The following is a 17,211-nucleotide window of genomic DNA, read 5'->3' as shown; positions in this document are numbered from 1 at the left end:
TGAGACAAAAGAACAATCAAAGATGTGGGCACATTCAAATTCGCCTACCAAACCAAGAAAAGCCTCGCAAGATTTTTCTGCCAGAAAACTGATGGCAACGGTGTTTTGGGATGCCAAAGGGGTGTTGTTGGTTGAATTCATGGAACGTGGTACGACCATTAATCAAGACGTGTACTGTGAAACAATAAAAAAGTTACGACGGGCTATACAGAACAAACGCCGTGGTATGCTGACTTCCGGTATCGTGTTTTTGCACGATAACGCCCGTCCTCACTCTGCTCACAGAACAACGGCCCTTCTTGAGTCCTTCAAGTGGGACGTTATCAACCATCCACCTTACAGCCCAGACCTGGCGCCAAGTGATTATCACCTCTTCATGCATTTGAAGAAATGGCTCGGGTCACAGCGGTTTGATGACGACGAAGAGCTCAAAGATGCGGTCACAGGCTGGCTCCAGGCACAAGCGGGTGATTTTTATGCAGAAAGAATTTCAAAGCTTGTGAAGAGATTCGATAAGTGCCTCAATCGCTATGGAGACTATGTAGAAAAATAGTGCAAAGATGTAGTTGTAAGATGTATATATTAAAATGTTTTTATTTAACTTGGTGTATTTTTTAAAATCAACCGGAGGTTACTTTCTGAACGGCCCTCGTAGTATGAACTCCTTCTGAAAGTCTGAAAACACCAACTCTAGACTCGATGTGAACACCTTTTTCAAATTGACAAACTATCCTTGGCTTTCCTCTGGCACAATCTTAATACCCTTTTTCAACAACTGTGTAAGCATTCAAGCTACATCTACAGATCCCCACACAAACTTCATATAATAATTTGCAAAACCCAGAAAAGATTTAACTCCTTGGTTGTCCCTGATACTGGAAAATCTTGCACTGCTTGTACTAATCTAGGACCAGTCCTCACACCATCCTTACTAATGATATGGCCTAAATAGTTGACATCTTCCAGTGTAAAGTGAGATTTTTCCTTACTTAGTGTCAAATGAGCTTCTTGTAACCTCTTGAACATTTCCATCAAATGTTGCCTATGCTCCTGCACATTCCTTGAAAATATGATCATGTCATCGAGATATACCAGAAACTAACCTGGTTTTAATCCTTTCAGCACCCTCTCCAATAACCTTTGGGATATTACTGGTGCATTTTTTACCTCAAAAGGCAGCTATCTATGTTGACAGTGTCACCAAGGTGCTGAAAAGCCATTTTTTGATCTATCCTCCAGAGCAACTTCTAATTGATGGTATCCACCCTTAAAGTCTATTGCCGAGAAGTAGACATCTGTCATAGTCTTACTATTCAAATGGCAGTAATCACAACCAAATTGATACTTCTTTGAGCCTTGAGGGTATTTTTGTTTCTGTTGTTGCAACTACAAAAATGCATAATTTTTTTTACCAGACACATTTTGCTTTGTTGAGGTAAAGCATAATTAGTGGTCTGTAGTTAAGTTATTTACATTTTGACTTGCTTTTAGATGAAAAAACAATTTGTTAAGAATAGGTTGATTTGTACTTATGGTGATTTTTTGGCTGGTTTCTCACTTACATCGGGAAATGCCGCCTGCTTGCACAACGTTGTTTTTCTGTGTTGGACACTGATAATTTTGGTATAATTTTTAGATGTTCTGCAGCACTATGCATTTCTTATGCTTTTCACAACACACTTTTATGCACACCACTGTATTCTGTTTGTTTTTGTACTTGAAGTGTGTGCTGTTGTTTGTGTTTTGTAGTGTTGCCAACATAATGCTTCCACTATTTTTTCTTTGACCTACAAAATTTATTTTTTAAATTAGATTATTGTATGTATGTAATTCTATTTAATTATGTTTCTGTGTATTTATGTACTGTGTAAGATCCCTCCTCATGAACCATGGACCTTGCCGTTGGTGGGGAGGCTTGCGATACAAATAGCTGTACTGTAGGTGCAACCACAACGGAGGGGTATCTGTTGAGAGGCCAGACAAATGTGTGGTTCCTGAAGAGAGGCATCAGCCTTTTCAGTAGTTGCAGGGGCAACAGTCTAGATGAGTGACTGATCTGTCCTTGTAACACTCACCAAAACGGCCTTGCTGTGCTGGTACTGCAAACGGCTGAAAGCAAGGTGTAATTTTTCCCGAGGGCATGCAGCTTTACTGTAGGGTTACAAAATGATCGCGTCCTCTTGGGTAAAATATCCTGGAGGTAAAATAGTTCCCCATTCGGATCTCCAGGTGGGGACTACTCAGGTGGACGTTGTTATCAGGAGAAAGGAAACTGGCGTTCTACGGATCGGAGCATGGAATGTCAGGTCCCTTAATCGAGCAGGTAGGTTAGAAAATTTAAAAAGGGAAATGGATAGGTTAAAGTTAGATATAGTGGGAATTAGTGAAGTTCGGTGGCAGGAGGAACAAGACTTTTGGTCAGGCGAATACAGGGTTATAAATACAAAGTCAAATAGGGGTAATGCAGGAGTAGGTTTAATAATGCATAAAAGAATAGGAGTGCAGGTAAGCTACTACAAACAGCATAGTGAATGCATTATTGTGGCCAAGATAGCCACGAAGCCCACACCTACCACAGTAGTAGAAGTTTATATGCCAACTAGCTCCACAGATGATGAGGAGATTGATGAATGTATAATGAGATAAAAGAAATAATTCAGATAGTGAAGGGAGATGAAAAGTTAATAGTCATGGGTGACTAGAATTCGATAGTAGGAAAAGGAAGAGAAGGAAACGTAGTAGGTGAATATGGATTGGGGGTAAGAAATGAAAGAGGAAGCCGCTGGTAGAATTATGCACACAGCACAACTTAATCATAGCTAACACTTGGTTCAAGAATAATAAAAGAAGGTTGTATACATAGAAGAAGGCTGGAGATACTGACAGGTTTCAGATAGATTATATAATGGTAAGACATTTAGGAACCAGGTTTTAAATTGTAAGACATTTCCAGGGGCAGATGTGGACTCTGACCACAATCTATTGGTTATGAACTGTAGATTAAAACTGAAGAAACTGCAAAAAGGTGGGAATTTAAGAAGATGGGACCTGGATAAACTGAGGTTGTGGAGAGTTTCAGGGAGAGCATTAGGGAACGATCGACAAGAATGGGGGAAAGAAATATAGTAGAAGAAGAATGGGTAGCTTTGAGAGATGGAATGGTGAAGGCAGCAGAGGATCGAGTAGGTAAAAAGAGAAGGGGTAGTAGAAATCCTTGGGTAACTGAAGAATATATTGAATTTAATTGATGAAAGGAGAAAATATAAAAATGCAGTAAATGAAGCAGGCAAAAAGGAATACAAACGTCTCAAAAATGAGTGTGACAGGAAGTGCAAAATGGCTAAGAAGGGATGGCTAGAGGACAAATGTAAGGGTGTAGAGGCATATATCACTAGGGGTAAGATAGGTACTGCCTACAGAAAAATTAGAGAGACCTTTGGAGAAAAGAGAATCACTTGTATGAATATCAAGAGCTCAAATGGAAACCCAGTTCTAAGCAAGGAAGGGAAAGCAGAAAGGTGGAAGGAGTATATAGAGGGTCTGTACAAGGGCGATGTACTTGAGGACAATATTATGGAAATGGAAGAGGATGTAGATGAAGATGAAATGGGAGATATGATACTGCATGAAGAGTTTGACAGTGCACTGAAAGACCTGAGTGGAAACAAGGCCCCAGGAGTAGACAAAATTCCATTGGAACTACTGATGGCCTTGAGAGAGCCAGTCCTGACAAAATTCTGCCATCTGGTGAGGAAGATATATAAGACAGGCGAAATACCCTCAGACTTCAAGAAGAGTATAATAATTCCAATCTCAAAGAAAGCAGGTGTGGACAGATGTGAAAATTACCAAATTATCAGTTTAATAAGTCACGGCTGCAAAATACATGAATTCCGTACAGAGGAATGGAAAAACTGGTAGAAGCCGACCTTGGGGAAGATCAGTTTGGATTCCGTAGAAATATTGGAACGCTTGAGGCAGTACTGATCGTATGACTTATCTTAGAAGATAGATTAAGGAAAGGCAAACCTACGTTTCTAGCATTTGTAGACCTAGAGAAAGCTTTTGACAATGTTGACTGGAATACTCTCTTTCAAATTCTGAAGATGGCAGGGGTCAAATGCAGGGGGCGAAAGACTATTTACAATTTGTACAGAAACCAGAGAGCAGTTATAAGAGTCGAGGGTCATGAAAGGGAAGCAGTGGTTGGGAAGTGAATGAGACAGGGTTGTAGTCTATCCCCGATGTTATTCAATCTGTATATTGAGCAAGCAGTAAAGGAAACAAAGGACAAATTCAGAGTAGAAATTAAAATCCATGTAGAAGAAATAAAAATTTAGAGGTTAGCCGATGACATTGTAATTACATCAGAGACAGCAAAGGACTTGGAAGAGCAGTTGAACGGAATGGACAGTGTCTTGAAAGGAGGATATATGATTAACAACAACAAAAGTAAAACGAGCATAATGGAATGTAGTTGAATTAAATTGGGTGATGCTGATGGAATTAGATTAGGAAATAAGACACTAAAAGTAGTAAATGAATTTTGCTATTTGGGGAGCAGAATAACTGATGACGGTCGAAGTAGAGAGGATGTGAAATGTAGACTGGCAATGGCAAGGAAAGCATTTCTGAAGAAGAGAAATTTGTTAGCATCGAGTATAGATTTAAATGTCAGGAAGTCATTTCTGAAAGAGTTAGTGTGGAGTGTAGCCATGTATGGAAGTGAAACATGGACGATAAATAGTTCAGGCAAAAAGAGAATAGAAGCTTTTGAAATGAGGTGCTACAGAAGAATGCTAAAGATAAGATGGGTAGACCACATAACTAATGAGGAGGTATTGAATAGAATTGGGGAGAAGAAAAATTTGTGGCACAACTTGACCAGAAGAAAGTATCGGTCGGTATGACATGTTCTGAGGCATGAAGGGATCACCAATTTACTATTGGAGGGCAGCGTGGAGGGTAAAATCATAGAGGGAGACCAAGAGATGAATAAACTAAGCAGATTCAGAAGGATGTAGGTTGCAGTAGGTACTGGGAGGTGAGTAAGCTTGCTCAGGATAGAGTAGCATGGAAATCTGCGTGAAACCAGTCTCTGGACTGAAGACAACAACAACAACAACAACAACAACAAGAGTAGAGAACGAATAACGATGGAGGGTTTTTTTTTTTTTTTTTAAGGGGAGGGGGAAACCAGGATGAGAGGACATAAATATATAGCAGTTTGATGGAGTGCGAGTTAGAGGAGAAGGTGAGGAGTGAGAAGTGAAATGAAAGTGTGTGTGTGTGTGTGTGTGTGTGTGTGTGTGTGTGTGTGTGTGTGGTGGTGGGGGGGGGGGGGGGGTGAAAGATGGAAAAGGCTCTTTTCTTTTTCATGTAATTTCACCAATTATTCTATATAGAGTCTGGTTTCCAATATTTATGGGGTCATTTAGCAACTGTTTATTTTGTTTTAATGCTTTTTGTATGTGGAAATTTTCTTGGAAAGGTATATGGTGTCTGTCTTTACTGATTTTTACTATATTCATATCATTTTCAGTATGGGTTGGTCTATGGTGTTCTTCTTTTATGTGATCTGCAAATGTTGAATGATTTGTACAGTATTTAAATGCTCTGTTGTGTTCTTTATATCTTATGTCAAATGTCCTCCCAGTCATTTCAGTGTGTATCTTCTCACAATCTTTGCAACTGAGCTGATAGATACCACATTGTAGGTATCTGTCTGGTTTTGATTTTAGTTTTGGGGTGTACTTTTGTATGGAATTGTTTGTTTTGTAAGCAATGTTTATGCCTTGTTTGTTGAATATGTTATCTATTTTATCTCTGAATTTCTTGTGGTTGGACATTGTATGCCATTTTTTGTTGTAGTGCAAGTTGTACGAGTTAGTGTGGTTTGGTTAGTTTTCTTCACAATTTGTCGCTCTATTTTTTTTTCCTTAGTTTGTCTACCATTGTTTCTCTGTGTCCATTTTTTAATGTTATTTGTTTTATAATGGCTAACTCTTTCAGTTAATTGGAAGTGTTTAGGGGGATCTGTTTATCATATTTAACATGTATCTGATTGCTGCTTGTTTTTGGTTCTGTGGGTGGTTTGAAGTTGCATTTAAGTTAATGTCACTTGTTGTGGGTTTTCTGTATATGTCAAATGTATGTTTATTATTTTCTTTTCTTATGATTACTTCTAAAAAGTTGAGTGTGTTTACTGGTTCTTCTTCTATTGCAAACTTTATGTTTTTGTGTACAGTATTTATGTCTTTGTGTAGTTGCTGTATTCTGCTTTTAAGTTCATCTACCATGTATATTATGTCATCCATGTATCTGTACCAGTAGATGATGATATAGATTTTCTTTGTTATTATGTCTTCAAATATTAATTTTTCTGTGTGATTCATGAAAATGTTGGCTAATTTTCCTGAAATAGGTGAACCCATGGGTAAACCTTCTTCTTGTGTTTAGTATTCTTTGAGCCACCCATAGACTTCTTGGGCACAATTACAATTCCCCCCCCCCCCCCCCCCCTCCCCGCTTGGCAACTACTTAACTACTTTGTTCTATTGTCCTTTCAGCCAGTTGTTGATTTATAAATTCCTCCAAAACTGTTTGCCATGATTGTGGTATTTTGTATGGTCTCTGATACACCAGTGCTTCATTCCCTTTCGGTGGTGTGTTACTGGTGTATCAGGCAATGGCCGTTGCAGAAAAAGCAGGTCATGAAATTCACGTAACAGGTCCTTGACATCCTCTATATTCCTTCCAAATGCTTTAGCTTTTCATGAATTGCAGCACTGACAGCATCCTGTGCCCTACTACAGCGTACACCTCCTATATGGCTATTTTCCTCATCCGGAATCTCCAGTGTGGCCAACAATGTTCCTGTCAGTGACTTAACCTCCTCTGTGCCTTGTACACATATAATATTACATTTTACCAAACAACATGCTGTATCCAACATTTCTATATCTTCCCACAGTTCTCCTATACGTAACATGTTAACTGGTAAGTCAGGCTCCACATTCAACCATCACAACTTTTCAGTGCCAGTTGACATGCAGTCATGTGAATCACACCTTAATTTAATTGCTCGCAGTTTAACTGGGTTGTCTTATATACTAGATGCTCTTTGTGATAGATCAACGTTGATGACAGCTTCTCATAGCTGGAATGTCTTTCCACTACACTCCAACATAAGTCACTGACAGTCAGTTGTGGCACAATGTGGATGCAGACAGTCTAATCCTAAGATCATGCTGTAGCCCTCAGTTCCACACATTGTCTAAACTCAGTTGTCTCAAATGAAGATGCATCCTACGTATTAACTTTCCACACATTGTCTAAACTCAGTTGTCTCAAATGAAGATGCATCCTACGTATTAACTCTCTTGAAGCCACTGACACATGTGCCCCCATGTCGAACAAAACTTTATACTCTACCATTTGTCATGCATATTATGGAACATTCCGTGTCTGCATTTGTTTTTACTGAATTTGTTTTCACCAGGAATCACCATCACTACTTCATGGCTTGTAGCACTGCCTCTGTATATGCCCCACATGGCCACAATTAAAACACTGTACATTTGATGCAAATACATGTCTCTGATCCCTTACCCCTGTCGACCTATTGATTTCCTCCTACTCCAATGCTAAATTAACCCCTGCATGGAGATCTTTAGGTGGCCCAGTACACACCTTCCTTGACAGTTCTGGTGCTAAACCTCTCAGAAAAGCAAAAAGTGCTCTTTTCTTGGCCTCTTGAAGTACCGCTTTGTTCATCTTCTCACTCTGACAATTCATAAGTGTGAACATTCAACTTCCCAATTCTATCCATAAAGTCCTCGACTGCCTCATTATGCCTTCTAGACACCATATCAAATTGTTCACAAAAAAAAAAGATGATGATGATGATGAAGCCAGACACTGTTTTGTTTCCTATATCTCTGCTCCAATGCTTGTCTCAGCTGATCAAAACTTTCTACATTGTTTAATCCTTCTGTGCACTGTACAAACAACTTTGCCTCTCCCATTAAATGTAACCTAGCAATCTGCAATAATTGTTTATCCAACCAACTCCTATGTCAGCCAATGACTTGACATCCTCTACAAATGCTAGCACATCCTCAAACGACCCAGCAGAAAAGGGAATAACAAGGTTAGCAACAGCCGGATTCACTCCAAGAGTCTGTCACTTCAACAGTTCTATCTCCTCATCTTACTCTGCCAATTTATTATCCGCAACTCATCTGTCTGCCCTTAACGATGCTATCTAATTTAGTAACAACTCTATAGCCTCATCTCTGGTGACACTTTGTGTCTCCGATTTTGCCGTTGCCTCATTTTTACTCATGTTTACTACTCAGAATTAATTAATAAAAAAAAATACTATGAAAACAATAATCCAACACTAATACAGACAGAAAACTCCCCAGCTACTTGTCTTACCAACCTACTTTTTCTGCTGAATCATGAGTCATCTGGACTGTCCACATCGTCTGTGTGCCAAAATGATGACATGAAAGCAAATCACTGCTATAGATTCGGCACAAGGGGTAGAATGTCCAAGCAAACTGCCCTTGTGCAATGTACAGGCACCAACCATTCGTCTCTAGCACTACCCCTAAACTATGATAAATCCACTGGTTCCTCTGGTTTTACAAAAGTAACCCTCATATAATCACGTCCCCTGTACTTCTACACCATGACTGTCACCACAAAAAGACAAACATGGTCTCACTCACCCTAAACAACGGTAATATGGGCTGTGGCTCAGTCATAGCACACCCCACCCCCTCCACTGCTGATTGTGGTGACATCATGAGTGCAAAGGAGGAGTTGGGGGGGGGGATCACCATCTGGTAGGCCTAGTAGAGACACTGTTGACAGGAAGGGATGCCTTTTTTTAATTCCATTACATGACGTATCATTGCTCAGTGAAGCAAACATGCCTCACTCCATTGTCCCCTGCAGCAGCTTCTGTCCCGGATGAAGGCTAACAGAAGGCCTGTGGTAGGCCGGCGGCCTATGAAGACCACAGCCATGATTTCAGTGGTGTCCTACTACCCACAGTCACATGGAGCCATGGTGGCCCCTTGGCTCTACATACATATACTGAGGCAGCATACGGAGACGGGTGTGCACAAACTTTGACTTGCTGTCCTGCTGCAGGAGTTGGACAGTGGCTGGTGCTGAAGCACTAAACCTCACTACGAATTCAGTGCAGGTGGCAGCAGGCACGGAAGGCAAGTAGACGAGCCCATGGTTGCAAGTCCCGTGAGGAACATGGTGCTGGCGGCAGCAGGTGCAGCCCGGTCTCGAACCCATGGCTGATGCTGGTGATGCCCACTCGTCTTGCTGCCCAACATTGTGCATGGCATCATGGTGGTGTTGCTGGACTCTGGCAATGAGAGAATGCCTTCTGCCTCAAAAGCAGACATATTTTTATATTGCTCCAAAATGCAACTGTTTTGCTACATCCTGGCCCCAAGCCACATCACCCATAAACAGAGGTGTGTTCTAGTGTGGTGACATCAACTTACCAGCTACAGTCATTACCACTGTGTGGTGCAATTTCTGAGGATTGTGGTAGCCTTGTCTTGCAATCCCCTTATGTGTGTATTATTCTGATCCACATGTCGCCCCACTTGCAGCTACCAGTCTCCTTGTGGCTTTCACACTGCTTCTCATTATTGTAGCTAAAAACTGAGTAGAATTGTTACAGTTAGTTTGCACAGTTGTCAGTGAGTGGATTCCACTTGATACCATGTTGGAAGCAATAGCAGTGTGGGTGCAAATGAGCTCAATTATCGTGATTTGTAAAGTTTATTTACCTCCAGTCAGGTCACTTAATTATACTGAGATGACCACCTTGATTCAGAAAGTTTCCTCCCCCCCCCCCCCCCCCCCCTTTTCTTTTACTTGGGGATGTGAATGCACACCACCCCCTATGAGTGATTACCACTTCATCTGCCCTCAGGGCACAGCATTCATTTTTGCTGAGTACGGGCTTGACGAGCCCGGGGTTCCTGAGCTGGAGACTGGTAAATGTCGCCAGTCTCCTGTGCTTTGGACACGCTCCAATGACCACTGTATGGTGCGGCAGTGGAACGTTTTGTGTCACACCTTGATCACGAGGATGGTAAAAATCGCTATAAAAACCCCTCAACCTCAAGTTGTGCTACATACTGATGAGATGCATAACTGTTGAGGTGGAACAGTCGTGATTGGGCAACCTCGGGGGATCCTGCCGCACCTTAGTTGTATAAGACTTACTCGGACATGCGGGGCTCTGTCTGAGGAGACCCTTGTTTCCCTAGCTGCTCATGGGACTGAGATGGAATCCTCGAAATTATCTTCTTCTCCATAAGTGGGAAGGTTGTACCACCTGGGAGGATTCACACCCAAACATCCAAACGAATGAGGGAGGCTAGCCCTCCTGGTAATCTGCATCAGTTGAATTATAGTAACAGGGCTTATAGCCCTACCACTAGTATTGTAATTTAGTATGCTTTTACCTAAATAACAGAAAACCCTGTCTCTATGTTGCCATGTATAAGTCTCATACTAAATTTAGTTTAGTTTCCAAATTAAATACACTATGGTAGGATAGTCCTGTTAATAGGAAAAGCTAGTCAATAGTGTTATCCATTTTACAGGATTTGACTGTGTGTTGTGTCTAATGGATAAGTAAATCAGACTACTCACTTCTTTTCTGAAGATCTTACTCAGTGGTTAGATAGAAACACAGTGTAAATAATATTATAATGAAGCTAGGACAACTCAGTTCCAAGTTCATTTAGTGTTTTAAATCATGTACTAATGGTCAACAGCCTATCCAGGTGATGAAACAGTGCTGTATTGGAAAAGCAGAAGTATGAATTTTGCGTACTTTCTTGCTACTGTTTAATTTGGTTCTTCAGATAAGTCTTACTCCACTTAAACAATGTTGGACTACACCCTTATACATTACATTTTTAAGAGAGAAAAAGCCCAGTAGGTAACTTAAAGGAAGCTAAAAAATTTGGCCAGGGGGCCTTTAGAAAAGCACTTTCCATCAACAACAAACTTAAACACTAAAATACTTAAAACACTAAAGCGCACACTCTTTATACTGAACATTTCACTTCAAGAAAACCTCTTTCTTAGTGGAATTTAATTACAAAAGCTGTAACTCTTTGAACTAATTCTGTATAGACATTCAACAGATTGTAGTAACTTGGCTTCACTCCGATTGAATTTTACGTAAGCAAACTTTTACTACAGTAGAGTCTTGATTATCCGATCTTCGGTTATCCTACCTTCTGTGTTATCCGACCCTTTAATCGCGCTGGCCGTGCGCCAGCCGACGACAGGTCAGTGACTAACGTGTTGTTTGTTGATACTCAGTTCATTGTCACCATCTGCTACTCCTCACTCCTTAGTGCTAACTTAGATCTGTAGTGGAGTGGACGTGTTGCTCTTTGTTTATTGTAAAAATTTGTGGTGATGGCTTCAAAACGGAAAAAGGTGGTTGTTTCAATGGAAGAAAAACTTAAAGTTTTAAAAAGAGTAGACAATGGTGAAACTTTATTAAAAGTGGCGCAAGATTATAACGTTGGGAAAACAACAGTTGGAGACTGGAAAAGGAACTGTAATGAAATTGAGAAGTGGTGTTCTCAGTGAGCAACCTCGACTGTTTTGGAAGATCGGAAAACCATGAAAAAATGTAATTATGAAAAAGTAAGTGAAGCTTTGTTCCTATGGTTTACTCAACATAGAGATAAAGGTGTACCCATGTCAGGACCTATTTTGCAGGAAAAAGCCTTAAAGTTTTGTAACTGACTAAACGAAGGTGAACCTGATTTCACAGCTAGTGTAGGCTGGCTCGATAGATGGAAGAAAATATACGGAATTTGGCAACTTAATGTCTGTGGTGAAAAGCTTTCAGCAAATTTTGAAGTTGTTCAGTTGTTTTGGAATAAACTTTACAAGGTATGTATTTGACAAGGAAAACTTAACAGGCGATCAAATTTTTAACTACGACGAGGCTGGTCTCAATTACAAAATGTTACCCGAAAAAACACTAACGTCAAAGGCTGAAAAGGCAGCACCAGGCTACAAACATAGCAAAGAAAGAGTGACAATTCTTGCATGCAGTAACGCCACAGCAAATTTGAAAATGAAACTGTCTATGATAGGTAAGCAAAAAAAAAAAAAAAAAAAAAAAAAAAAAAAAAAAAAAAAAAAAAAAAAAAAAAAAAGACCGAGAGCATTTAAAAATGTATATAAAAATGCTTTACTGGTGAAATATTACAAAAAAAAAAAAAAAAAAAAATATGCTTGGATGAGCTCAGACATTTTTAAAGAATGGTTTTTTAATGAGTTCGCGCCACAAACTGAAAAGTTTTTGAAAGCCAACAACTTGCCCCACAAAGCACTGTTGCTTCTAGACAATGCCACTTGTCATCCTAATGAAGATGAACTTCAAGATCATGACATAAAGGCCATGTTTTTGCCTCCAAATGTCACATCCTTATGTCAGCCTATGGACCAAGGGACCTTAGAGACACTAAAGAGAAACTACCTCAGAAACTTGCTTTTCTCTTTACTTAATGCTGTGGACAAGGGAGAAGACATGATAGAGCAGTTGCGCCATATTAATTTGAAAGACGTAGCTTATGACGTGGCCCAATCTTGGGAGAGTGTTGGAGCAAATACAATTGCAAAATCCTGGAAAATTTTGCTACAGGAAAATTCTCCAGATGATGAATATCTACAGTAGCAGACCGAACCAGAAAATACTACCCTGCTTTCATTGTTACAAAAAGTTCCGGAATGTGCTGATGCCACAGAAGATGACATAAATGAATGGATTGTCCAAGATGAAGAATTAGAAGTGACAGATGAAGAAATAGACAACATGGTAAATGAGAAAGAAGTAGACGAAGAAGCAGATGCAGTGGAGGAAAGAGCACCCAAGATTTCTCACAACAAAGGAGACAAGGACTTAGAAACTGCTTTAAAATATGTAGAACAACTGGAGGAAACATTGTCTACTGAGGTTTTACTTCTTAAGAGATTACTTGATTTAGCAGCAAAAAAAAACGGCAAACATGAGGCAAACAAAAGACAATTCCTAACTTCTTCACACAGTAAATATCTATTCAGTCGAATTTGGTTTGTATTGTATCAAATGTTTAACTCATTTGGCCTACTTTAGTTTAATTTTTGTGTTTTTTTGTCTTATTTTCTGTGTTATGCGACCTTCCTGCTTATCCGACCTTGCCGTGGCTGGTTTAGGTCGGATAATTGAGACTCTACTGTATAACACTTTGTAATAGTTAAGAAAAAACAAAAAAATTTAAATGTTGCCTCTTTATATTAACTTGGCACTTCATAAGCCTGTAAAATAGGATACTCGGATTAATCAAACACCAGGAAGGAACCCTATATAGGTGTATGATTAGGATGAAGTAACACGGTGAACCAGTTACTTTAAAGTTCAAGAATGATTATTAAAACAAGTTTAAATTAATGGTTCATGCTGTACAAAAGTAAAAATACAAAAAAAATCTTATCTGGTGGCTGTAGGCTTGGGTGTGGAGAACAATTATTACAGCTGCACTACCCACAGTACAGCCTGCAAGTATCTTGCTGTATGGACTCAATTTCTCTTCTTGGTGTCATTCAGTTTACATGCAGCAGCCCAACAGCTCGCAGCTGTGCCGTAAGCCGTTTGCAGTCTTCATCGAAGGCAGTTTGGTGCAAATTTGCAGGCAAAGCTTCTCCTGCTCAACAAAGGTGTTGCCTCAATCACTGCTGCCTACAGACTGTGTGACATACTTCCCGCACTTGCTCTAGGTAGTGCACCAAATTCGTCCTTGCCACCTCTTCCACTCCTCCAGAGCCGCTTTCATTTCAAACAAAATCACACTGGCTTTTACATAACACCTATTTCTTATATTGTATCTAAGTGTGACCATTTCTTACAATTGTCAAATTGGCATCAACATGATCAGTTTGTACACACAAACATTTTTAAATACAAAATGTCATCAGAAAATTATTTAATGTAATAAATAATTTACATAGTATTTTACATACATTACTCACATGCAATGCAAAGAGCTTTGAACTCCAGTATAGCACCCTTTACTTTACATGTACAGAAAATATAGTACCAATATTTTAAAGCAAAAAAAAATTATAACAAATTAAATTAACCATAAACAAATAAAGTTATAGGCTCGAAGGGCTATAAATCAAAATGTGTGTTTGGTCATCAAGAAGAAGAAGGTGATGTTTGAAAAAGTGGCCCCCCTTCTATATCCGTAAAGTCTTGGAAGGACTTGCTGGAATCCTGAAGTCTATTAAGCGGCTGCAGAATGGTTTCCTACTGGTTGAAACTAACAGGGCAAAGCAGGTGGAACTACTTACAAAGAGCAAAAAATTGTGTGACTATGATGTCTTTGTTGAACTGATAACTCCCTTAACTCTAGCAAGGGTGTGGTCACACGCCGTGAAATTATGGATATCAACATGCCGAACTTAAACAGGAAAGGGCATTACAGGGGATAGTGGACATAGAGCAAAGGATGCATAGGAATAATGGAGAAATTGAGAAGACCACCACCTTCACTTTGACCTTTTAATTCTCCAACGTGTCCTGACCACATTATGGCAGGTTTCCTCCGACCTAGGGTTAGGCTTTATGTACCTAAATGTTTGCAGTGCTACAAATGCCACCATTTTGGTCACACAACGCTGAGTTGTGGGGCTGATGCAACCTGTAGGAAATGTGGAAAGGCAGCCCATGAAGCTGGGATTGACTTTCCATCTCCAGCAGTCTGCATTAACTACTCTGGGAGTCACCCAGTCTGGAACCGAGACTGCCATGTTTTTGCAGAGAGAACAAAAAATTCAGGAACTAAAAGTCACCAAGTGGATCCCCTATGCTGAAACCAAAAAGGAATAGAAGACAATGAAACTTCCCGTCTTTACCACTTCTTATGCTTCCATGGCTCAGAAGCTTGTTCCTGGTATTCACGGTACACCTGTGAAATGGTCGTTCCAGAAAATCCCCACTTCATCGCTACCTCGGATATGCTGTGTCCCATCGCTAATGTACCGACTATAACACCTCGTTAAAATTCCCTTAAATCTTGATAACCTGCCATTGTAGCAGCAATAACCGATCTACCAACTACACCAGACACTTGTCTTACATAGGCATTGCCGATCACATCACTGTATTCTGCCTGTTTACATATGCATGCCTGTACCAGTTTCTTTGGTGCTTCATTGTACATGAAGGCTGTAGACCCATCCAGTATCAAATTATTATTATTGTTTTCAATGTCACTTTCATTGTAGAATTTCATAGTCGTGTGTTTTATTTTGGTTTGTTTTAATTCAGTAAGTTTTGTCTATGTGTAGTATATCCTCTGACAGAAGTCTGTTCGGGTGTTGATATCGGCAGCTATATCTGTGGTTTTTTGCAGCAGTGATTTCATGTAGTAAGCCACCATTCTTATAATAATGCTGCAAGACCCCTGCTCAGTAAAATTCTGCTTCTATCCTTGTTGTACCTGCATCCACTGTATCTGCAGCTCCTGACTTTAGGTTACCAAGACATCATTTTTCATGTAAGTTGTGAAACATGTTTCCAAAGATATGCCCGGTCAGTTGCTACCGGCAGTGTAAGAGTTGTGAACTTTATTGCCGTTAGTTAATGCTTCTTAGTAGTGTTGTGAGAGACAAGCCAAAGCTTACTTCAGATCTAACGTGTGTACGTGTGTGTGTGTGTGTGTGTGTGTGTGTGTGTGTGTGTGTGTGTGTGTCAGTGAAACTAACATGGACAAAATTTGATGTAAGATGGTGATACAATTTAATATTTGCTGAATTCATGTATACAGTACATGATAAACATATCATGTGGAAACACCTAATGACATGAGACAAGTTATGCAAAGTTGTATCACAACTTCATCTATCTTCTCAGTTTTCGCAAATTGTTTATTCTAATAGTGACTGAATCTTGACCTGCTTAAGACACAGTGAACTAGTTTGTGAGACAGGCAGGTGAGCCAGACCCTAATGAAATCCATGTGGTGGATTATAAACATTGGCCTGATACCCTGAACAGTCGGAGTGAGTGTGTTAGGCAGTTTTCAACACTGGTTTGCAAAAATCCTGGGCTCATCACCAATCTCTGCCTTATAAAGAATGATATCCAAGTAGTTAAAATATGATAACACACAGAATAAAATTTGTTTAATTCACACACAGATGGTGCACACAACTTCTTTGTCTTGGGTTAAGTGAGAAATTTGTTGGCAGAAAGGGCATCTGGCCAATAAATTAAAATAAATAAAGAAATAAATTTCATGAATTGTAAATTACAGGACAATTGCTGAGAGAGAGAGAGAGAGAGAGAGAGAGAGAGAGAGAGAGAGAGAATTATGACTAAATCATATAACAGGAAAAATGTTTCAAGATGTAACATATATTTTGTGTTGATTCCTATTTTATTGAATTTAATGCTAGTAGTTAGTAGTCTCTCTGCAAACTGTGCCAAATCAGGTAAACCTTTTTTTCTCATCTCAATGCCTTGAACGTAAACAAATGAAACAAATTACTTGCAGCTGGTAGAAAGAAATGAGTTAAAATTCAATGCTATTGACATTTAAAAGTGTCTGCTTGTTAATTTACAGAAAAGTCTCAAATAGGGGTGCCCAAGCCTATCATCAGAGTGAGGTTAAATTGGTTTACAAAATTGGAATCTCTGTGGGGGCAGAGGCAGACTAAATACTTGGACATGTGGTTGCAGGCATTGATTAAGGGCTCACATATATGGTGCGGCTGCAGTTAACATTACTGTTATCCACCCAGACCTCTATCTGTGATTTTGTGTTATTGACATTGATGTCAAATTTAATAAATAAATATTCAAAGTAATATAATATTACACAATTTTGCAGGATACACATGAAATGGACATCCACTTCGACAAAGTGTACAAGTGGGTCGCAGTGAATGTACAGGAGAGACAAGAATTCATAATGTCATTATATGAAGTAAGTAATTAAAACAGAGACATAGAAAACTAAGGGATATATGAGAAAGTAAACAGTATTCAATAAGAGAAAATAATGAAATATAATGAAGTAATTTAGATTTACTTTTAATTGCGTACATACATTTTGAGAAAAATGGGAAATGTATACAGAAAATTTA

At 39.4% G+C, this 17,211-nt stretch overlaps 1 protein-coding gene across 3 annotated transcripts in view; it reads left to right on the top strand.

The window, feature by feature from the left end:
- LOC124721341 (exocyst complex component 1) overlaps positions 1–17,211 on the top strand; it is a 274,341-nt gene that overhangs the window by 90,242 nt on the left and 166,888 nt on the right. For all 3 annotated transcript variants that reach the window (XM_047246261.1, XM_047246259.1, XM_047246260.1), the window contains one exon: positions 16,956–17,051. In XM_047246261.1, the coding sequence (XP_047102217.1) occupies positions 16,956–17,051 (96 nt within the window). The remainder of the gene's footprint in view (positions 1–16,955; positions 17,052–17,211) is intronic.

This window comes from Schistocerca piceifrons, chromosome X (genome assembly GCF_021461385.2).
Source record: "Schistocerca piceifrons isolate TAMUIC-IGC-003096 chromosome X, iqSchPice1.1, whole genome shotgun sequence".
Classification (NCBI taxonomy): Eukaryota; Metazoa; Arthropoda; class Insecta; order Orthoptera; family Acrididae; genus Schistocerca; species Schistocerca piceifrons.
The sequence above is the reverse complement of the archived record's forward strand: the minus strand, read 5'-3'. Positions and strand labels throughout refer to the sequence as shown.